We start from the raw sequence: 24516 nt of genomic DNA, 5'->3' as shown, positions 1-24516 counted from the left end.
GAGCAGCACCAAATTCCTGGGGGTGCACATCAGTGAAGACCTCTCCTGGACCACCAACACTGCATCACTTTCCTGCGGAAACTCAGGCGAGCAAGTGCTCCACCAGCCATCATGACCACATTCTACCGAGGCACCATTGAGAGCATCCTCTCCAGCTGTATCGCTGTGTGGGGGAAGCTGCACTGAATACAACAGGAAAGCCCTGCAGCGCATAGTGAACACAGCTGGAAGGATTATTGGTGCTTCACTCCCCTCCCTGAAGGACATTTACACCACCCACCTCACCACCCAAAGGCGACCAAAATTGTGAGTGATGCAAGTCACCCGCTCACAATCTGTTTGATCTACTGCCCTCTGGGAAGAGGTACAGAAGCCTGCGCTCCCCGCACTACCAGACTCACCAACAGCTTCATACACCAAGCTGTAAGGATGCTGAACTCTCTCCCTCCTCTCCCCCTCCACCCTCAGCTACATAACATCCTGGGCATTGGACCCACAATGGCCGCCTGCACTACTCCACTTGCACACTTGCACACTTGCACACTTGTACACTTTACAACTTGGTGTTGTTGTCCTGAAAACACAACACTTCTGCTGCTCTTACATAACTTGCACCACTATGCCACTTTCTTTCTTACTTAGGTCAAACAGAACTACCCAAGCCTTTTATTGGCCTGACTTTGCACTAGTATTTTATTGACTGTCTATACACAATTTCAACCAAATTTTGCTGGTCTTATTTTTTTCATTATTATATGTGCCCTCTTATTTACTTATTTACTTACTTTTTTGTTTACTTGAATGTTATGTTTGTCTGTGGACTTAAAATTGGTAAAATATGTCTTGTCTTCACCGTGGGATAGTGAGAAACGTAATTTCGATCTCTTTGTATGTCTGGAACATGTGAAGAAATTGACAATAAAGCTGACTTTGACTTTGACTTTGACTTTGGATCTCTGACTGAAACAAAAAAGGAAGGAATGTCCACGCACCGGAGTTTAGCTCCCAATTTTTTAAATAAAACCAGCAAAGTTTTGACTCATCAGCCTGAAGAAGACCCAGACAAAACGTTGCTTGTTTTAACTCAAAAATTGGGAGCTAAACTCCTGTGTGCAGACATTCACTCTTTTTTGTTTTACGCTAAAATACTTTGTCCTGCAACTGGTCCAAAGAAAGGTGGAATGTGCACACAACTACTCTACCAAATTTCCCTCTCTGATTAAACCCATATCTAAGTCTAGGCCTGTAAGTTCTGTATACAGTCACAAAGGACAGAACAGGATTTTCTCGTCTGAATTTGCTTCATGCTAATTCTGGTAAATCATTATGCACCAGATGGTTATCTTCCACCATTTTTGCAATTGCAGATTCAATTACAGCATATACAGAGGATTTGCATTTAGACATCAACTAAAACTAAACAAGTTAACTGAGACAAAGCATCAGGGGTGATGTATGTGGCAGTACAACATCCTTTGCATGCAAGTTTAATTTGCGAAACCATGACCACACACACACTAGATGTTGTTCAGCACAAAAAAACATGCTGTTGACTTCCTTCAAAATGTTGTTTAGCTCCTCCTCAGAAGTGTACTGCTTTGTGACACCCAGAGTAGACGAACTGTCAAGAAAATAAAATAATAGCAGAGATAGTTGATAAGGAGTGTTAGTAATACAAAAGAGTTAGTACTATAGGACTGTAAGGCCAGCATTTGCATACCTAAACAAGTGGAAAGGTCTCATATTGACGAAAGCTTTTGTAATCACAGCACGTCTGTTTATGCATACATTGAACTGGTACATTTTCAGTGATGTACCCCCTGTGAAATATTTTTTCAGCCAAGTACCCCTAACCAGCGCAAAGCATTTTTAGTTAAAAATGACTTAAAACAGAGCACTGTGCCATCAGTGGCTAATTTATGAAACTTTGGAACTGATAAACACATACAAAAGTGATTGACAGGTGATGGCGGGTGGCATGTGACAGGTTGGGTCGAACCATCCTGGTATGGGGGGGACTTTAGGATAATGAAATATAAAATTAATTTTATGAACTTATATTTTCCTGAAATATTTATTAAATAATTGTTTTTAAAGAATTTTTGCATGGATTCTACTTTTTAAATATATGTATATTTTAAATTCTCACGTACCCCCTGGAGTGCCTTCACGAACCCCCATTTGAGAATCACTGTCCTAGACCACAGGAAAATACCTGGACGCTAACTGTATTTGTCAAATGAGAAATGATAATCCATACATGTCTGGTATCATATTAAGGTCTCCATGCAAGAAATACAAATTCTGTAACCTGGGATATTTGATACCCTCTCTGATTAGATGCACTCACACCCCCTGATCACAGATAACAGAGATGCCCTGGTGATTCAGGTGTCTCCATGTTCATTTCTATGTAACTTGAGGAATGTCTTTGTTCTGTTCTGGATTTACAGTTTTTTCTGAATGCTTAAACACAACTATAACTACAGTAAACACAAGCCATCACAATAGTAAGCACACAATGTGCCAACTACACACTGATAGTCTGAATAAAAAACACATCTGGCTTTTGCTTTCTCTGTGCACAAGGTAGACTATGTCAGTTTGAGGTCATACTTTTGTCACAGTTCTGTAAACATACAGGGATCCAAACTTCAAGTATTGGTATTTAGTTACGCACATCAAAACAAACACAAGTGTGTTTTTCCAAGTCAAAACACAAAATAGCAATTTCACTGAGACAAAACAAATCAGTCTACATCGGGTCATCTCTCTCAAAATTCTGTCTACATCACATGCAATGTCCTAGTCCAAGGCACCGGGAAAAATATATTCTGGAATGACGTATCCAGGCCTGACATGACAATATCCCCACATGTAGACTGTTTTTTTGTCTGTAAAAGGGCTATTTCTTTCTCTTCTCACTCATCCTGCTCCCTCCATTGTACCCATTGTACATTACAAGTGGCTTATTTATAGTGTTTATGCTGATTGCAAAGTGAACTAATTATCTAAAACAGTTTTCACATGAGAAAGTGTGCCAAAGAGTTGGCAAAATAGTGTAAATAATAGCCATTGTGCCTACAGTTGTGCAAAGTTGCAAACTGAGTGCAAAGCAGTTTTTGTGCTTTTAGTTTTGCGAACTGAGTGTGTGGTTTTGCTGTAAGTATTAATAGTTTTAGAAATTGTGCTAGAATCACAGTTGTGTATAAGCATTAAAAAAAACTGTATAATTTGTTATGTTTATTATTTGGTTAAGTTTACTTTGTTCAACTGGCATTTAACTTGTGCATATACTGCACAGTACCTATCTGCATTAAATTGAATGATATTGCTTTACAATTAAGTTTATGGTTTACTGGTTAATACATTATAATTTTACCACCATTTATATATCTGCCTCATATGCCATGCCACTACTCTACTACTACTTGGTAATTATTGGAGGTCAAGTTCTTAATTTTATGGAGTCAGATTAATCATAATTTCTCAAAATATTTACCACTGCTTCTAGACTGATGATAGAAAACTTCTCTGGGGATATGTGGGTTTTCAAGGTGTAGGGAAGTTGTAGCTTCATTGATAAATTCACAAATGTAGTAGGCATATGGCAAAATATTGAAAGCAAAAGTGTTACATGCAATTTTCCAATATGCAAAACCCAGAATATTCCCCAAAGCCCACAACTGTAGGAAACACAATGGTGAACATAGTGCTGTAGGGAAGCATATTACATGACTTCAAAGATGAGCTTCCTTTTCCTATTCTTTCACAGTAATTATGTTTCTTAACACTTAAGTTGGACTATAATATAATATGATATAATATAATATAATATAATATAATATAATATAATATAATATAATATAATATAATATAATATAATATAAAGTAGTGTAATATAATTATATAGCTTAACTAATATTTATTTAAATATTGTCTATCAAATAATTGTGTTGGCCTACTTTATTTGAAAATAGAAATGTATCTTACTGTTGAAGGGAGTGTACTCATTTTTACTACATACTGTGAACTGATGTAGTTATTAAACCATGTGTGTATATTTTCATACTTTTTAGCCTTCAGAGAAATTAATAGAGATGAGACATATATGCATTTATTGAGAGAGAATTGCACATACATGTTTGTGTGAGAAGAAAAGAGTTTTTCAACAAGGCCTATAACAGGCTTTTTAAAAAAGGTACAAAATAACAAAATCATAAATGACAATAATGATATGCATTCTGTATGATAAAATTCTAACCCATGAGCAAAGACCACATGTGTGCCGCATGGGGATTTAGCTAATTATGGGTGGATAAGGCAACAGTCACAGTTAAGCCTAGCTCAGGTTATAGATATTTTAGCACGACAATTCCCACATACATTGAGTGACAGGGTTCTAAAAAATTGAGAAGATAACAGATTATTTGATTAAACACTCAATAAAAATCATTGTCTTGGTCTGCATCTTTATCAGCCTCAATGGCCCTAAGCTTGTCATGATTCTGCTGCAGAGTAACAATAAGAGCCCTCACAGAGAAGTCCTCACAGAGAAGAGACTGCTGAGTAATGTAACCAGCCAGCTCAATCACATTCTCCAGTACGCTGATAACAGGACCCAGAAGCACAAAGACTCTTGTCTGGACCTCCGCCACCGATGCCGTGCCGGCCAGTTGACCCAGGAGGTTGACTGCATTCTTTATCTTGCTTTGGAAATTGGCTATGGTTGTGCGCTGGTTCTTCACTGTCTTCAGGTCCTGCCATATTCTCTCCACATCAGCGCTCACCTGACTCATCTCCACCCTCACCTGGCTGATCTGCTTCTCGTACTCGGAGTGCTTCTGGGAGCTGGTGTTGATCTGATGTTGAAATAGGTTCACACCTCGGTTTGCTTCATCTGCTGCCCTGGAAGCCTGTTCTAAATCTCCCTGACTAACACCAATCATTATCCCTCCTGTGTAAAAGAAAGCACAAAGTACAATACAAAGTATCTAAACACTTAACTTGATGTCTATTGAACTAGACATTATCAATGTGTGAGACATTGTTACAGTACTCTTGACATTTCTTTGAAATTGATCAACTCACCAGCGATCCACCCAACAACGGGAATGAATGCGAGCCCAATCCCAATATTTCGTTTATTCTCTGCCTCCTTCATTTTGTTTTGTAGATTTTGAAGTTGCCACTGTGCTCTCCACTTGTTGTCTGTGGCTTTCCTTAAGGAGTCGTAATGTTGCTTTAACATGTATCTATTTATCTCCAAATGATACTCTAAGTCTCTAAGCCTCTGATTCTTCTCACTTTGCCTCCTCTCAAGATCTCCCTTTCTGGCAGTCAAATTTTCAGTGAGCTCATCTACCTGTCTCAGCCTAGTACTTGCCGCTTCCTCTGACTGTGACATGTACTCCTTTACCTCCTCCATGCTGCTGCGAAGAGTCCTAAATGAATCCATTTCCTTAGTGACTATATCTGTATTTGTGGTCAAGAGAGTGGATATTAGACCATTAAATGCAGCAATTCCATTTTTGAGGGACGGAAGCACTGTGCTCTTGAAGTCCTCAACCAACTGTGACATTTGCCTTGAGTAAAGGAAGAGAAGAGGAAACACATTATAGATTTGAGCATTTTGTTTGCATTGTTACCGTAGATGTCATACTGTGTGTTGTTACTATTACATTTACTATTTCAACAACAAATTGTTACTGTATGAATAGTCTTTTAAGATTATAATTACTCTAAATTTCCAAATACTCAGATAGATTTTAAAAATGATTCTGTCTACAGAAGTAACATTACTAGTAGCTCAAAGTTACAAACAATGTATTTACCAATGTTCTGCCATGTTCTACAGCTGCTGTTGATGAGGACAGGGCTCTAAAGAGGCCAGCTTTTAAAGTAGCAGTGTCACACCTGCTTTGCTGATGTAGCTCAGCTCAAGTCTGCATAAAAGCACATGCTTTTTCCAAGTGACTGCCTCTAACCAGAACTGAGCATCCACAGCACTTCAAGGTGAATCTACAGAAAATCCTCAAGAGGACTTTTGGTAGGCAAAGTTTTAAACTTTAAAATGGTTAATTGTGGATACATTTTTTTTTTTCAGTCAGACAAAAAAAAAGATAAACAATAGAATAATAGAATAAATGTCCATTGCTGATGTAAATAACATGTAGATTACTATATATTTCTTAAATGGGTCATTCCGTGTCAAATCAGACAAGCCTGCTGGTAGGCCTACACCATCATGTTATGTTATTTTCAGCCCTTGGAATTATTTCAGTTTTACAGCTTGAAAATCACATTATCTGAGAAGCAATGTTTGGGCATTAATATCATGGAAAGTGTTATTAATAGACTGCCTAAACTGTGTAGGGTTGAAGACAGTATGGCTGAACCATTAAAAGTGCGTACGCTATACTCAATAATTTTCTACGGGACTTCCGGTTTCGGTCATGTTGGAGTAGGCAGCACATGTGAGGAGCTCCGACCTAACTTGCATGTTACTTTATCGAATTTAATTTTAGGATCTCAGGACTGAAGTTATATAAGAATTATATTGCGTTATATGGCCACACGCAACTAATGGCTTCTACCAGGCAAAAACAGACAGCTTTGGTGACCACACGAAACACAATTGCTAATAAGCTAACAGCAATGGCTTCTCCGGCTAGTGACCGCTCTTCCAACGACGATGGAATAACCATGACACAACTGGTGGAAGAACTGTCCAAACAACGCGCTAGTTTGAAAGAAGATATTTCAACACTCATTCAAGAATCTCAAGAATAATAGGCTATATGTGTAGCTCTATACATGTGTGTGTGTGTATAGTGGTGCACGTGACTGGTGAAGGATTTTGGTTATTTATATATATATATATATATATATATATATATATATATATATATATATATGTACTTCGTGGTTAAGGTTATAATCTGAGAGCTTTGTATTATGCTACTCTGTTGGTCAAGGCTCTTCACTGTTTACGGTAGGATAGGATGTACCGGAAGGTTCAAGAGTTTGGAGGGAGCCTGCAGTCTGCCCTTGTTCTAGCGGCAGACATAGGAGTGTTGAGGGTTAGGAGGGGGCCCATCAAAGCAATTGATGGTATATTTAGTACTGGATGGGGATTGTATACTGCCCAATGGTATCTCATTTTGTTTTATGTGATGTTTATGTTTTTGGAGGTTTTTGGCAAATATTATGGGGTGCACTTTCTTCTTTTCTTTTTCTTTTTAACAGAACATGTCATATGATACAACTAATGTCAGGGCTGAAGTAGGTGCAACATCAACTCATTTTATTACTTGGAATGTAAAAGGAATGAATGGGCCAAATAAGAGATCAAAAATATTTTCCCACTTAAAGAAATTAAATGCAGAAATAATATTTTTACAGGAAACACATTTGAAAATAGTAGACCAAGTCAGGCTTAAGAAGAACTGGGTTGGGCAGAGTTTTCATTCTAACTTCAACACTAGAGCACGGGGGGCGGCAATCTTAATTCATAAAAAAGTATTATTTACTCCATCTCAGACAATCTCAGACCCCCAAGGACGATTTATAATAGTATCAGGGTCACTCTTTAACACTCCAGTAGTACTAGCAAGCATATACGCCCCAAATTGGGATGATGTCAGCTTCATAAATAAACTTATCTCTCTTATCCCGAATTTGAATTCACATAAACTAATTCTTGCAGGTGATTTTAACACCGTCATGGACCCAGCCATAGATCACTCCAACCCAAAGACTTTAGTGCGCTCTAAGATGTCTATAGCTCTTAGTGAATTTGCAGAGCAGACTGGTAGTGTTGATCCGTGGAGGTTCCTCTATCCACATAAAAAGGAATTCTCCTATTTTTCAAACGTTCACCATACATATAGTAGGATAGACTTTTTCCTAATTGACAAAACACTTCTTCCTGCTGTAAAGAAGGTGGAATATAGTGCTATTGTTAAGTCAGATCATGCTCCAGTGTCTCTTGATCTTTTGTTTGCTCAAAACCTGACACAGCGTAGCACATGGAGATTGAACACAGCCCTACTAACAGATAGTCACTTTTGCAATCTCATATCTAAGGCAATAGATGACTTTATGCTATTTAACAAGTCAGACTCTATATCTCCATCCACTTTATGGGAGACACTTAAAGTAGTTGTAAGAGGAGAGATTATATCATACACTATTTCACGCAATAAAGAGAGAAAGCAGAAGGAAGAAGAACTCATTTCGTCAATTAGAAGCATAGACCGGCAATACTCCTACACCCCTACTCCAGAGTTATATAAAGAGAGGATTGCACTGAAAACCGAATATGATTTATTATCAACAGAAAGGACTGAGAGACATCTGTGGTCAAAAGGTCATTATTACGAACATGGGGAGAAAGCAGGCCGTCTTCTGGCCTATCAGTTGAAATGTAGATCCGCTTCTCGTTTAATCCCACAGATTCGCAATACTTCACAATCATTGACCATAGATCCAGTAGAAATGAATAATACTTTTAAAGAATTCTACTCAGAACTATAGACCTACATCCTCACAAGATAACTCAAACGTGACCACTTTCTTGGATAGTATAGACATACCAAACATAGATGCAGCTGCTAAAGACAATCTTGATAAGCCCATACAACTGCAGGTGATTGTTGATGCCATTCAGAAAATGCAAAGTGGTAAATCACCGGGACTTGACGGCTACCCTGCTACTTGAAATGTTTAATCACTCTTTTAATCAGAATCATTTACCACAGACTTTGACTGAGGCATCCATCTCACTTCTTTTAAAGCCAGGCAAGGACCCACTTGATTGTGGGTCCTACCGACCTATATCCTTGCTAAATTCAGATGTCAAGGTTCTAGCTAAACTTCTCTCCTCAAGATTGGATAGTGTAGTATCCCAAATCATCTCAATGGAACAATCTGGATTCATGAGAGGCCGTCACTCCTTCACAAATATACGCAAACTTCTAAATGTTATACACTCACCGGCATCGGGGGAGACACCAGAGGTTGTTGTCTCCCTGGATGCTGAAAAAGCATTTGACAGAGTTGAGTGGTGTTATTTATTTGCTGTCTTGGGGAAATTTGGTTTTGGCTCAAATTTCATTTCTTGGATCCACTTATTATATACTGCTCCTAAAGCATCAGTACTTACAAATAAATTATCTTCCCATCTGTTCTCTCTGTCAAGGGGTACACGTCAGGGTTGTCCCCTCAGCCCTTTGTTATTTGCACTAGCTATTGAGCCGCTGTCAATTAAGTTCAGAACAGCCCCCGACATCCTTGGAATTCATAGGTTGGAAACTGAGCACAGAGTTTCTTTATATGCAGATGACCTGCTTCTTTATATTTCAGACCCAGTGTCATGCGTTCCTAATATTATTAATATCTTAAATGACTTTGGGCTGTTCTCAGGTTACAAATTAAATCTCTCCAAAAGTGAATGCTTTCCTGTCAATAATCTAGCCCTTCATATATCAGACAATATACTCCCTTTCCGTATGTCAAGGACTGGCTTTAAATACTTAGGGATACAGATCACCCGTGTGTTCTCTGATCTTTATGAAAAGAATTTCAAACCTCTCTTTTGGAATCAGATTTAAAGCGATGCTCTGTCCTTTATTTATCTCTTGTAGGTAGAGTTAATTGTATAAAGATGAATGTCTTACCTAGGTTTTTGTATCTATTTCAATATCTCCCAGTCTTTTTGTCTAAATCTTTCTTCCAGTCTTTGAATAAATTAATCTCCTCATTTTTGTGGGCTGGCAAAAATCCTAGAATCCGTAGAGAACTTTTGGAAAGACCCAGAGACCAGGGTGGCCTAGCACTTCCCAATATGGAAAAATATTACTGGCCGTCCAATATACAAAAAGTATCATCCTGGTATCAGGCCCCAGACCTGGATTGGTGCAAAATTGAGGCAAACTCTTGCTTTTCTACTTCACTCCCTGTTTTAATTACAGCAAAATTACCATTCTCACCATCCAAATTCTCATCAAGCCCTGTGGTAATTTCCACTCTTAAAATATTGGCACAATTCAGAAAAAAATTTAAGCTGAAAGAATTCTCTGTGTATAGCCCAATTTGTGACAACCATCTATTTCCTGCATCCAGAATGGACCATACCTTCACACTGTGGCGTAGGAATGGTCTAACTATATGCTACAACTTTTATATAGACGGTGTCTTTGCCACTTTTACTGATCTTTCTGAGAAATTTAATTTACAGCGGTCAGACTTATTTAGATACTTTCAGGTCCGTCATTTTATTCAAAGCCAGAGTTCATCATTTCCTGCTTTACCAACACTCAGGACTTGAGAAAATTTTGCGGACTCTGGTTCAGCACAAGAGACTGATCTCAAACATTTCAAATATAATAACTTCTCTCCAGGAAATGTCACTAGAGCGGCTTAAAACCGAATGGGCTGAAGAACTAGGAAGGGAAATCTCTGATGCAATCTGGGACTGCGCTCAGGCTAGAGTTAATGGCACTTCATCCTGTGCCCGCCTTAGCTTGATACAGTTCAAGGTTTTTCACAGAATTTACTACACAAAATCCAAACTATCCAGAATTTATTCTGACATTCAAGATAGGTGTGAGCGCTGCAATTCTACACCAGCAGATATGTCACATCTGTTTTGGACCTGTTCTAAACTAAGAGATTTTTGGTCATATGTTTGCAACATTTTGAACGATGCTTTTGATACCAAAATGAAACCCTCTTCAGACATGGCCATCTTTGGAGTCTTGATTAATGAGATCTTGTTGCCCACTGATAAGAAGAATGCTTTTGCTTTTGCCTCTTTGTTAGCCCGTAGAAGAATAGCTTTACAGTGGAAATCTCCTGATCCACCTAAAGGGTCTGTCTGGCTCAGTGACCTAATGTTTTTCTTGAAATTAGAAAAAATTAAGTACTTCACCAGAGGATCAATTAGTAAATTTCACAAAATATGGGACCCGTTGATTTTGTATTTTGATAAGCTCAATATTCTCCCGTAAGACAATAGGGCCCTGATGTGTTTTTCAACCATGTGTAGCTAAAGGCATGTAAAATGTAAGAGTGTGGAATGGCCCCTTTTTTTTATTTATTTTTTAAGTTATTGTTGGTATTATTATTATTATTATTATTATTATTATTATTATTATTATTATTATTATGTACTTATTTTCATTATTATTATTATTATTATTATTATTATTATTATCCTTAATTCCAATTATTTTAATGGCAGTAGGTGGTTGTTGTGAGTGGGTGGGTGGGATTTGATTGACAAAGTGTTAAACCAATTCAAGATTTTCTATTTATATGCATCCTGTACAGTATTACCTTTCTTGAATAAAAAATATTGTTTAAAAAAAAAAAATTAAAAAAAAGAATAATTTTCTACAAGGCCCTAAATTTAAAAAAAAAAAAAAAAAAAAAATGCAAAAAGAGTGACATTAACAGTAGTATAAACTTGTTTTTGTATGCATTTGGTATCAATCATTATTTTTTCTTTCCATACTATATTTAATTACTGTAATGTTGTACCAATACTTGAGCTCTCCGCATATAATGGACTTGAAGATTTTAAGGTTAAAACAAGAGGAGATTGTGTTTTTCGGTCATTTTCAAAGGGTGAAATAGTATGTGGGTAGCTAGACATTTAAAAATCTATGTGAAAGTAGCTCAGTGGGCATTTAGTGTACAAAGTGCCAATGTTGTACCATATATAATAGATAGAGTCAAAATCACTGTTTTGCCTCAGGGACAACAATGAAAATGCATTGGTACAATGTAACCAAGTAAGTGTATTTATGTATGAATGAAACATGCTACACCATTGACACTTTATACACAATACACTGAGCTACAGTATTTCCATACACATACCATTTTAGCTCTATAAACATTACCAAAAAAGCAATCACACCTTATTTTATTCTTAAAGGTGCACTATGAGTTTTTGCATGGTTTCAGCACGATTTCATTTTTGTCTCAAATCGGCATCTCTGATTGATCCGCTAGCTGTCTGTCCCTTAATACACTGTGAAAAAGCCCAGTCTGACGACATAGGGCTTGTAAACATCAAACAACGCTTCCTGTCACTCTCCACTGTCCTATCATTAAAGGCATAAAAAGCCCAAAAAACATACTTAAAAAAATAGAAATAAAAAAAATAAAAAATATAACAAACCATGTTCCAGTGGTTGTGGGAGGGGGTGGGAGTTAGTGCTTCCACGAGTCGCAGCTCAGCAGTGTATGCAAGGCGAAACAAGAAATTCTGACACTAGGTCTACTGTATCATTGTAATCCTTGACAATCAAATTGTGTGAATTAACATGAACTTTTCTGTGTAATCTTTGGTTCAAGAGATATAAAATACATTATTCCGTTATGGTGGAAAGTAAAATGGCCCCATTCGCAGACACAAGGAGTTTTTTGCGATGACATGAAAATGTTCAGGGCACCAAACTTTACAAGTTTTATGCTTATATGCAAAATGTCCAAACCAATGTATGTTTGATATACTGTATTTCCTTTAGAACATTAGACTAAACTGTGTGCATGTACTTACACTCAAGTGAAATGTTCTTGATCTCAGCCATCTAAATTGTTTGACATTTTGGGTAATTCGGTGTCAAATCAGACAAAATCCAGGAAAATAGTTTCTGCACTTCCTCAGATCTACCTAATATTAAGGTTACAGAAAACTAAGACCTGTAAAATATTTTTTGTTAATACATTTTATAAAATTCTTATATGAGCTTTTGCAAAAGAAACCCTTCTTGTAATTTATGCTTCCTGCGATTGAAAGTGCTAGCTAACTAGGCCTACAGACCTACATGCACCATATAACATCATCATAAAATTTAAAGTGAATAGGCTATTGTGTGTATAGATATAATCCCCGACCGTAGACCTGATAATGCAGCGATTACCTATTTAGTATCACCCTGGCAACTTATTTTCCAAAAAAAAGCATCAAACACAAACATTTACTTCAAAAATATATAGAAACACATTTGTTTGATTGTTTTGTTGTTGTTGAACAAACTTCATATTCTTCATTGTCTCCTTCACAATCTCCTCCACACTGACATACAGTAGAGCTGTAGGAGGTCGAGAGGTGTGTCATTGAGAGTTTTATCATTGTATATCAAGAAAATGTGTGCTCGTTTTACAAAATTGTGTGAATTGATAGTGAAATGAATACACCATTTACTTAAATGAGTGCACAATCTAGTAAAATGAGGGCATTATTTACATTTACATTACATTTATTCATTTGGCAGGCATGTTTACCCAAAGTGACTTACAGCAATAGAATGACATTTCATTTTTAACATTTAAGCATTTTAACATTTAAGCTAAAGCTACAGCAATAGAAGCCTTTAAACTATACAGAGGAATTGCTGTATATTACCACTGAATCTGTCAGTACTAGTACAAGAGGATAGGAGTGCCTTGTCAAGTATGGTTATGAGGAAAAGTGGTTGAAGAGGAGGTAGAGGAGAGAGGAAGTGGAGAGGAAGGAGGTAGAGGAGGGGAGAGCGTGGTACAGTAAGTGCGTATCAGGTGTGTGAGATTGTCAGAAGTGCTAGGAGGTGTTCTTGGAAGAGTTGTCTTCAAGAGTTATTTGAAGACAGAGAGGGACGCCCCTGCTCTGATGGGACTTTACTAGATTTAGTAAAAGTGATACCTGCTGGATTCCGTAGCTGTGCACTTTATAAGGCTTTTTTTTTGCATTTGGAGTGTGATTTACAGAGGTATTTATAATAACCTATCCCTAAAATAATGTGAACAATTAATGAACATCAACACTTTGTTTAGTTTATTGATTTCTATTTTAATGCAAACAAAAATAAAAGGAAAATATGCAATGCAATATATTTACTTATTTATTTGACATTTTCTGAATGTTTAACTTCTCTGGTTTTGCAGCCTTATGCATATAATTCTTAAACTTAAAATCTAAAGTTACTTAAACTTTGTTTTACTGCTGCTTAAAAAAAAAACTTGTCTGACAATCAGTTGCATAGTCTAAGTAGACAAGTGCAACAAGTGTCCCCAGCAGCCTTTCTTGCAGCCACAACTTAGGAGTTCAACGTTGGACTGGTTTGCCTGTGGAAGAGTTGACCATAATGGTTTACTATCATTGGCTCCCTCTAACCCAGGTGTATTGGAGATGACATATTCAATGCCAATTTAAAGGTGCTTTAAATGTGAAGTTGTTTAGTATAAAGTATGAAAATGACCTAGAAATAGCATCAGAATGTGAAACAACCATTTCAACATAATATCAACATAACTCTAGCCACTGAAATTAGCATGTAAACCTGCTGGAACCAAGCCAGCTCTTTTGCAATACCACATTGTACCACGTGTGGCTGCTGTATTAAATACAGTGCAAGTCAATGGAAGAGTGTCATGTGCCTATGTTCAAGAGAACTCAACGCCTACAGTATTCCACATAGCTCCTTTAACTTCATTGCAGTCTCATTCAACATCTACTCTGTTGGCCCTTTACAATTTTACTTTGATGAAGGGGGGAAAGATCTTTAACTTGATTTGATGACTGCTGACCCATCTAGAGTGGTATGACCCTAGCCTGGCTAGCGCCACCACTTCTCAATGAGACGTGGTCTGGGAACCAAACGTTAATTTTCTCGTATTTGAAAAAAATGCCCAGATCCGTTTATTGGGTGCCACGGATGTCTATCAAATGCGTCTGTGCATAGCTCATCATCGTCTTACTTTCCCCCTTGTTCTGTGATTGGTCCCCTATCTCAGGCGAAAATTTGCTCCATGGTCTCCAGGCTGCCTTACCAGCGTGAATCAAATCGCGCGCAAGGCAGCATGGGAACACCCAGGCTAGTATGACCCATCTAGCCCAAGCGCTCTAGAATCTTTCTTCAAGACGGAGGGCTGCAGGAGAAGACCTATCAAACAATGCCTCCTCCTGGACACTAATATAGGCAATTCCGGCTCCAGAATGTGATCATAAATGAAAAGTTACATTACTGTATGTGTAACTTTAACTTTAAACTTTGACATTTTTGAAACTTCATCACTGAACTCACAATTAGCTAGTCACCTAAACATTTTATGATGATTCACAGTGTCATTCTAATCCAAAACATAAGGGTAGACTTTTCACATTTTATTTAGATACCATCGGATATATGATGCAAAATATAGGGCCTGATTTGCATATGGTGGAAAATAAAAAGTTCACCACAAGGCATTATTAAGATCGATGTCTCCATTTCTGAAAATGTGTTTTTTGTTTTCGTCAAAACATAACCTGTCAGATGTTACTGACACAATAAAACACAATAACAACATAACAAGTCAGATGTTATTGTGTTTTACAATGTAAAGTAGGTTTTTAAGGTTTTATGAATCTTTATGAGTCAGCAAATGAAAAACAGTCAACAATAATAAGGTTTTTGAAGAAATTACTTAACCAAAAACATTACTATGATTATACTGACCCACTCATGTGACTGACTCTGTTTCACTGTTTTTATTTGACCGTTACACACTACACAGTAATAGTAGTTTTTTTTTTTCACTTCAGTAGTCATTGCATTTTTGACAACTGCAAAACAAGCATTTCTCTACAGGTAAAACATTCTGATATAGCATGAATGTGAATGTCTGTATAATATCATAAAATTGTATTGTTTCCCCAGGATAAACTATGGCATCAGCAATTACAAAGGCTACCCAGCGCCTTTCCAAAGCATCAGATGGTCGAGATGACACAAAGTTGCTCATGCAGCCTTATACCAACTGGGAAGAGTACCTGACCCCTGGACCCCTGTCCATCGCAATAATGGGAGAGTTAGTTTTCATATCATCAAATGTCGATTTCTCCATCAACAAAAATCCACCCAAAGACGGCTTCAAGCACATCAGATACCCAGAATCCTTCCGTGCCTGCCTGATGCAAGTCTGCAATGCTGGCTGGGCAGCTTTCAATGAGGCCCACAAGAACATGGATCAAATCCGCCTCTACACTGGGAATGTGGCAGAGTACATCAAGGTGTCCGTGACGATCCTCCTTCAGGACAATGATGAGCTTATCCAGACCCTTCTCCCTGACCAGCTTGAGAACATCGACCACATGGCACAGGACTGCCTGCAATTAGCTGAGCGGACGGAAAAGAAATTCATGAAAGTCATTGAGTTGATCCAGGAGCTCCTTGAAGCGTGCACTAATGCCAAACAGAGCTACGGTGAGGAACTTGAAAATGTCAAGCGCAAGATAGAGGAGGCAAAACTACGCAAGCAGGCATCAGACGAAGCCAACACGCGTGCCGAAAAAGCTATTAAGGAAATGGATAAGCAGCTCAGCGATGCACAAAGGAGCTTCAATGAGTCGATGGACTCTCTACCAACTGGGTGGGAAATTATTGGAATGAACCTGGTTGAAGGGCTCTCATCAAGTGTTACTGCTGCTCTGCAGGGTGTAGTTAACACATACACTGGAGGCAATTTATTGTCTATCACTGCCAACCAACTCTCATCTACTACTGAAATCCTAAACACCTTACAGCCCCAGGGGGTTCAACCACAGAGGCAGGCAACTGATCCATTTGCTGCAAACAACATTTTCTCCAAATCGTCTGAAATTTTGACCCACTGTGAATCTTTGAAAATGTTTGTTGATGAAAACAGGCAGATCAACGAGACAGCACTTTACGATCAGAAACGTCAAACAGCTAATTCAAATTTTCAGAAAAGCAGTTTCGAGAGGATATTATCATCCATCAAATCTGAGAATGAATGTGAGCCAAAAGCGCTTGCTCTGCAAATCTGTGAGAAAGGCATTATCCTGTGTGTAAAGCTTGGTCAATACGTAGTAGGGAAGCAAGCAAGGCCTGAACTAAAACCTACATCAGACCAGGCTGCAAACAAGCTCATTTCCCTTATTGAGGAAATAAACGGCCTGGCCCAATCATTTGACTCAAAGGGCAAATGCCACACCAACACAGCTGCCTTCACTGTTAAACCACCTCAGCTGAGCAAAAGCCAAGCCAGTGGGCCAGAAACAAACAGCGCAAGTCAGATTGCGACCGACAACGCCCGACTGCGCATCGAGCAAAGCCGCGCCCAACTGGACATGGTGAGGGAGATGTATCAGAAGAGTGTCGACAACATGGAGAAGAACAAACGGGAGCTGACTGAGATTCTGGTGACGATGAGAAACTGCGAGGTCAAGGAGATCGATTTCAACACCACCATCAAGATGCTAATGAAAGGTCTAGAAGCCATGGGGAGGGTGAAGGAGCAATGGGAGAAAATGGTGCGATTCTTTCAGATGGTGTCCAACATTGTCAAGACCTGCTTGAGCACCTGTCTGAATAATTTCCTGAAAACAGCCACAAAGGCCTCAAACTCATCTCTAATGTACTCCTCGAGGATGTTCATGAAAGATATGATTTACAACCAGGCTTTCCAAGCCTCCAACATTGCCAGTCTGGTGAACATGATCTCGGGGACTTATGCCGAAGTCTCTGCCAAATACCTGATGGACCGTGTCAGTAGCCTGGGCAGACTGATGGCCCTTGATCCCAACAACCCACAATTTAAAACAGAGCGACTTGGTCTCCAGACCGCTTGTGAAGAGGCACAAGATGGAATAAGACGACTTGTCCTTGAAAACAAGCGGAAATTTGAGATGAAGACGCAAGCCAGACTGAAGCAAATTGAGGGAGATCTACTCTCAGTAATGACTCCACCACGCGAGGAGGAAACAAACAAAGTGAAGGAAATTGTTCAAAGTGCCTTCAAAGACAAAGAAAAAGAAGAGCAATTTGCCTGAATTGGTGAAAACTGAATTGTCATTACCCACACTGGTCTAAGAAGCCATGACTTTAATTTGACCGCTTGCTTTGCCATTGCTTTCTAATATTTTGTTAGACATGATGTTTTGATAGATTTTATTTGAAATATACCAACATACTCATTTACATACATTAACCCTTAAAGGAGTACCGTCACACCGGTGTGACGGGAATGTTGGGAAATTAACATTCTAAAGAATATCTGGGTTCATTGAATTCAACATAGAATTTTAGAACCTTCAATTGTTGCGGAACTTAGAATGTTCAAAAACCTACACCTTTAAGGGTTAAGAATATCAGATAATACTTGCTCTGCCTCTGCCACTTTACTAGCCTGGCTAACGTCATACCCTCATCTCAAATGAGACGGGGTCTGGGAACTAGGCATTCATTTTATCGTATTTGAAACGTAATTTTACGAATGCCCAGAGCCGTTTATTGGGCGCAACGAATGTCTATCAAATGCGTTTGTACGTGGCTCATAACGGCTACGGTGTGTCGTCATCGTCTTACTGCCCTCCCTCCGTTCTGTGATTGGTCCCCTACTGTAACTGAGGTGAAAATTTGCTCCATGGTATCCAGGCTGCCTAGCAGCGTGAATTAAATCGCGCGCGCAAAGGCAGCATGGGAAAACCCAGGCTACCACTTGACTATGTCATTTAATAATGATCCAATATTAATAATAAATGTTTCTCAAAAAGGAAGATTGACTGCATTTTTTGTGTTTTACCCAATGTGCTGACAACTTGCATTCAACAGTATCTTTCCCTGCTGGCATCATAACCTATTTTATACAGTCTATGATCATTACATTAGGCCTTCTATAGCCTCATAACTTTAGGCTATTAGAGTGAAGATGGCTATTACAAAATAAAGCAACAAAATGATATGAGTGCAGAAGTTATTAGTACTTTATAATAGAAATGAAATAATGGCTGCAGAAAACAGAAAAGGACTAGAATACACAATATGTTCTGTTCTTAGTTCTACAGTGACATCTGGCAGTTGTGGTGTGTCACTAACACTACCCATAGAACAGAGCAACCCCATAACATTGAGAAGAATCAAGAACACACATAACTCTCCCATGGTAATTATGTGATGCATGACACTTTACAGTAAAATGTTACAGGCATAGCAGCATAACACAATACAGATGGATCCACTAATGCTAAATCAGAATCATTCATAACAGATTTCTGAAATACATTCTTCAGTTAAGCTGACTTACTGGGGACTCTCCCCGGCCAAGCATCCCTGAGATCACATCTGGATGGAATGCATCTGCAGGGACGGCCTGGGACTGCTACAGAAGTATTTGGTAGTGAGAGGGGACAACACATACACATTTGATTTATACTTTGGTGAATGCAATATAAGAAAGTAAATACTAAAGACAAATTTGTTATAATGCACAACATAACAAGTTAATAAACTTATTAAACAAAATTAAATACAAACGCAAAAATGACTCATAAATGATGCCTTTCCATGAATTAAAGTTATATAATTTGGCTGGGGTCTGCTATGTTCTAATAGTACTATGTTCTGATAGCTAGATAGGTTTACTAGTGTTCATTTTCTAGTACTAGTTATAACAACTCCATCTCACTCCCACATCCAGGCTGCACAATGTTTTCCAGACACACAATTTGAAGTTCATTATACAGGCCAAGTGTTAAGTGATTCCATTGAGACTATACATGTATACCCTGTTATCTGCAAAGGTGATTCAGGCCTCTATATAAAATATGGAGAGGTATGGGGCTACAGCAATAGCATAAGTACCCACTTGGGAAAACCGACTGGTAGTGAGAGTTCATCATGCATAAATACACAAAGGCAACTTTGACAGTAACAACATTCTAAAACAGGAAAAGTACAGTGGATTGAAGTTCCAGAACAAAAGTGTCAGAGTGCACAAAGTGCATTCTCAAAATGAGTACTGGGAAACAGAACACACAATCGAAGTGTTGAACATATATAAATGAACACACATTCATGTAATACAAACTAGATGTACTGCATAGCATCTTTTCTACATTATATTTATGTTTATGTAGCCTATCAAACATTTTACATTTTTGGAAGAGGAAAAAAATGCTTAGGGTGAAATAATTTGGCGGACCCCCTGCAGTACCTCCACGGACCCTGGTGGCGGACCCCCTGCAGTACCTCCACGGACCCTGGTTGAGGATCAGTGTTCTAAGGCTTAGCCATAGTCTACCCCCAAAGCTGTGTTTAAAACATTACGTAGCATGATAATCATGCATGCAGACAATTATTAAATAATTATTATTTTTGTTATTCATTATGTTATGTATGGTATGTCTTCACAACTGAACGAAAATGCACCTTAATGAGTGCACCATCTGTGTACTTGCAGTGCACTTTGTCTTAATAATTATCAGTGTGAATGTACTTATGTGAATGAATACACAGTGCTAGTGACCAACCAAAGGATTTACACCTTATTGTGTATAAAAAACACTATATTAAAAAAGGAAAAATAGTTGTATTTCTGTTTTGTGTTGTGTAATGTTAACCGGAGTCTGCTTGAGGAAGAAATTAAATGTAACGTCATTTACAGAGAGATCACAATAAATGCACTGAACCTAAAGACTTTTACAGGATTGGGGAAAGATTCTTCATAGATTGTAGTCTTTAAAGAATCTTCCCAAATCTTTTCAGTGTCTTTTGGTGTAAGGATGCCCATTAGACTCAAGTGTAAGAGCTACCTCTGACCTGCCTAGAGCCTAGAGGTAAGTTCCCGGACCCCCCTAGCATTTTGGCAACCTATGTATAAAGGAAGTAAAGATATTATCGTCCTCTGAACTGGACTATACTTGCTATGTGGGTAGATGGTCTGTATTGCCTTAAACTCCTCGTATACATTTTTGTCATTCAATTCATTTTGCTTTATTAGCAGGACTGTAGGTAGGATGAATAGTAACAAATTGGGTGTGCACACACACGTTTGGTTATTTCTCCTGGAAAACTCCCATAATTTGCGTTCCGTAATTTCCATCAAACTTAATTTTAAAATCATGGATCCATTCATTTTTTTCTGTTAGTCTGACATTTCCCAGGTTGCCAGATTGTGTATGAAATACACCATACACATACACAATCACTAACTTTCAATTTCAACCCTTTTTTCATAAAACCTGGCAACCCAAAACCCAAATAAGGAAGCGGGTGCACTGTAGCCCCAAACTCCTGCAGCTTGTCATTACACGCCTTTCTTTTACCGTTAAGTGTCCCCTGTCAAATATGGAGGCTGCACTGATGTATTCTGCCTTAAAGGCTTGCGTGGACAAGGCCCCATCAACTGGATAGGTGCATTCGGACGGTCAAAAATCTCCAGGCACACTCAGGTGTGAGAAATCACTGCAGGTTTATTCACGATACCGGGAGCAAGTCACTGGCAACAGCATGTTCCAGTATCACTACTCAAGTTCTCTAGGGTGAGGCCCTATCTTATGACACGTTAGTTACAGGGATGGTATTGTGTCTCAGGGTTCTTTGGATCATTGAAATCAATCTCAGACACCTGTGATAATTAGTTTGCCAAGTGAGCCCAATCAAAGGAAAACCACTTAAGAAGGATGTTCCACATTATTAAGCATGCCACAGGTTTCAAGCAATATGGGAAAGAAAAAGGATCTCTCTGCTGCTGAAAAGCATGAAATTGTGCACTACCTTGGACAAGGTATGAAAACATTGGATATTTCCTGAAAGCTTATGCGTGATCATCGTACTGTGAAGAAATGTGTCGCTGATTCAGAGCACAGGCGGGTTCGTGCAGACAAATGCATAATAAGGAAGGTTTCTGCCAGGCAAATTAGGAGAGTGAGCAGCTGCTAAAATGCCATTGCAAAGCAACAAACAGGTAGGCCTATATTTGAAGCAGCTGGTGCCTCTGGAGTCCCGCGAACCTCAAGATGTGGGATCCTCAAGAAGTTTGCAAGTGTGCATAAACCTACTATTCGGCCATATTCGGAATATTGCGTTGTTGGCACTCCACGGATGGGAACAAAAAATGCAATATTGCGTTGTTGGCACTCACATTGTTAAACCACCACCTACCTAGCAACCATTGTAGCCACCATGGATACCCTAGCAACAACCCTAAACCCTATTTCTGTAAATCACACACCACATATTTCTGTAAATTGCTCAGCCCCAGAGTATCCCTCCAGCATGGCAATTATATTGCCCGATTCAGGGCAGTCTGCCCTACACACACATGACATGCATGTAGAGCTATGAGCTTGCTGTGGTGAGACACATGTCGAAATATAAGATTTTTTATAATATGCTTTTTTATATTTTAATTATTTAAAAATCAAAATAAAATCAATGCTAGTACTAATACATGAAATGATGGCAGATCTGGATAGCCTAGACTCTGCTGAAAAAATATGTAATATGTGTATGTGCAATATATGTGTGTGTGGCACTTACAATGACCAGAATAAATCCTTATGAATAAAGGTAGTGAAAATACCCTAAAAACAGCTTAGGGTTCTAAGGGTTAACATAGTTAATCTTTTCTAGCAGTTATGCTAACTAGGTTAGCTAAGTAACATCAGAGAATGTCTAAACACACTCTCGGGAAACTTCCAGTTTCTGAACTGGTTGCAGTTCCCGTTCTGGTTCCACATGAGGGCGCTCACTAATAAGTGCAGAATGAACGGAGGTCTATTACATTACATTACATTACATTTGGCTGACGCTTTTTAGCCAAAGCGACTAACAACATGGTAAACAGTTTAAGTTTTAGAGCAATTCTCAACAATTTAGGACAATTTAAAAACATTAGAGTACAGTAAGACTAAGTGCATCAGTGAGTGCTGTTTTTAACAGTTACTTGTCAGTTTAAGACACCGTGGTAAAGTTGGTTTTATATTGGACGTTGGATATTCGACACATTCGAAAAATCTATTTAGCACTGACTATGATGGTCGAGTTTGTGTCAAACCAACTTTAATGTGTTTAAACAAGGTCTGCCTATATTACACAAAGCTTCTTTTGTCCAAAAACCCATGTTTTGATTTTATGATTTTTTTATGCTGATAAAAGATTTCAATCTATTATGCGGCTTCACCTTTTGACTTACCCATACTAAAACACATCTCCTGAACTCGGCTTACTGCCCTTTCTAGGACACAAAGGTTCTTTTTCCCTAAAACCTGCTCTTTGATTTTACACAATTTTTAATGTTAAATGTTTCAAATCTATTATGCGGCTTGCTTTTTTGACCTACCCATGTCAAAACACATCTGGTGAACTTGGATTACTGCTCTATATAGTACACAAAGCTTATTTTTCCCCAAAACCCATTCTTTGATTTTATAAATATTTTTTAATGTAAAAAAATGCTTTAAATGCTTTAAATCTATAATGCGGTTTGACCTTTTGACCTACTCATGTCAAAACACATCTGTTGCACTCAGCTAACTGCCCTACATAGTACACAAAGCTTCTGTTTTTCAAAAACTCATTCTTTGATTTTATATTAATATTTTACTATTCAAAAATGCTATACATCTATTATGCGGCTTGACCTTTTGACCTACCCATGTCAAAACACATCTATTGCACTCAGGTAACTGCTCTACACAGTACACAAAGCTTATTTTTTCCAAAAACTCCCTCTTTGATGTTATATACATTTTTTTTTTTTTTTTTTTTTTTTTTTTTTTTTTTATAAATCTATTATGTGCCATCCCCTTTTGACCCACCCATCTCAAAACACATCTGCTGCACTCATCTAACTGCCCTACATAGTACACAAACCTTCTTTTTTCCAAAAACTCACTCTTTGATTTTATATTAATTTTTTACTATGAAAAATGCTATAAATCTATTATGCGACTTCCCCTTTTGACCTACTCATGTCAAAAAACAGCTGCTGCACTCAGCTAACTGCCCTTCATAGTACACAAAGCTTCTTTTTTCCAAAAACTCCCTCTTTGATTTTTTATACATTATTTTACAGTAAAAAAATGATATAAAATCAAAGAGGGAGATTTTGGAAAAAAGAAGCTTTGTGTACTATGAAGGGCAGTTAGCTGAGTGTAACAGATGCGTTTTAACATGGGTAGGTCGAAAGTGGAAGTTGCATAATAGATTTATATCATTTTTGAATAGTAAAAAATTTATATAAAATCAAAGAATGAGTTTTTGAAAAAAAAAAAAAAAAAAACCCTTTGTGTACTATGTAGGGCAGGTACCTGAGTGCAATAGATGCGTTTTGACTTGGGTAGGTCAGAAGGTCAAGCCGCATAATAGATTTATAGCATTTTTGAATCGTAAAATATTAATATAAAATCAAAGAGTGAGTTTTTAGAAAAAAGAAGCTTTGTGCACTATGAAGGGCAGTTAGCTGAGTGCAACAGATGTGTTTTGACATGGGTAGGTGAAAAGGTCAAGCCGCATAATAGATTTAAAGCATTTAAAGCATTTTTTTACATTACAAATATTTATAAAAATCAAAGAATGGGTTTTTGGGAAAAAGAAGCTTTGTGTACTATATAGAGCAGTAATCCGAGTTCACCAGATGAGTTTTGACATGGGTAGGTCAAAAGGGCAAGCCGCATAATAGATTTGAAACATTTAACATTAAAAATTGTATAAAATCAAAGAGTATGTTTTAGGGAAA

At 38.0% G+C, this 24516-nt stretch overlaps 2 protein-coding genes across 2 annotated transcripts; one reads left to right on the top strand and one right to left on the bottom strand.

Annotated features, from left to right (window-relative positions):
* Positions 1-4442: 4442 nt before the first annotated feature.
* On the bottom strand, positions 4443-5458 carry LOC125310987. The gene is made up of 2 exons (XM_048268786.1): positions 5092-5458; positions 4443-4957 (listed from the first exon to the last, which is right to left on the bottom strand). Exons 1-2 carry the CDS (start codon positions 5456-5458, stop codon positions 4443-4445), a joined length of 882 nt encoding a protein of 293 aa, XP_048124743.1.
* A 10242-nt stretch (positions 5459-15700) lies between these two features.
* Positions 15701-17914, top strand: LOC125311046. Its single transcript, XM_048268856.1, has one exon. It carries the CDS (start codon positions 15701-15703, stop codon positions 17825-17827), a length of 2127 nt encoding a protein of 708 aa, XP_048124813.1. The 3' UTR covers positions 17828-17914.
* Positions 17915-24516: the final 6602 nt, after the last annotated feature.

Source organism: Alosa alosa, chromosome 17 (genome assembly GCF_017589495.1).
Source record: "Alosa alosa isolate M-15738 ecotype Scorff River chromosome 17, AALO_Geno_1.1, whole genome shotgun sequence".
Lineage (NCBI taxonomy): Eukaryota > Metazoa > Chordata > Actinopteri > Clupeiformes > Clupeidae > Alosa > Alosa alosa.
Note: the sequence above shows the minus strand (reverse complement) of the source record. Positions and strands in the feature narration are given on the sequence as shown.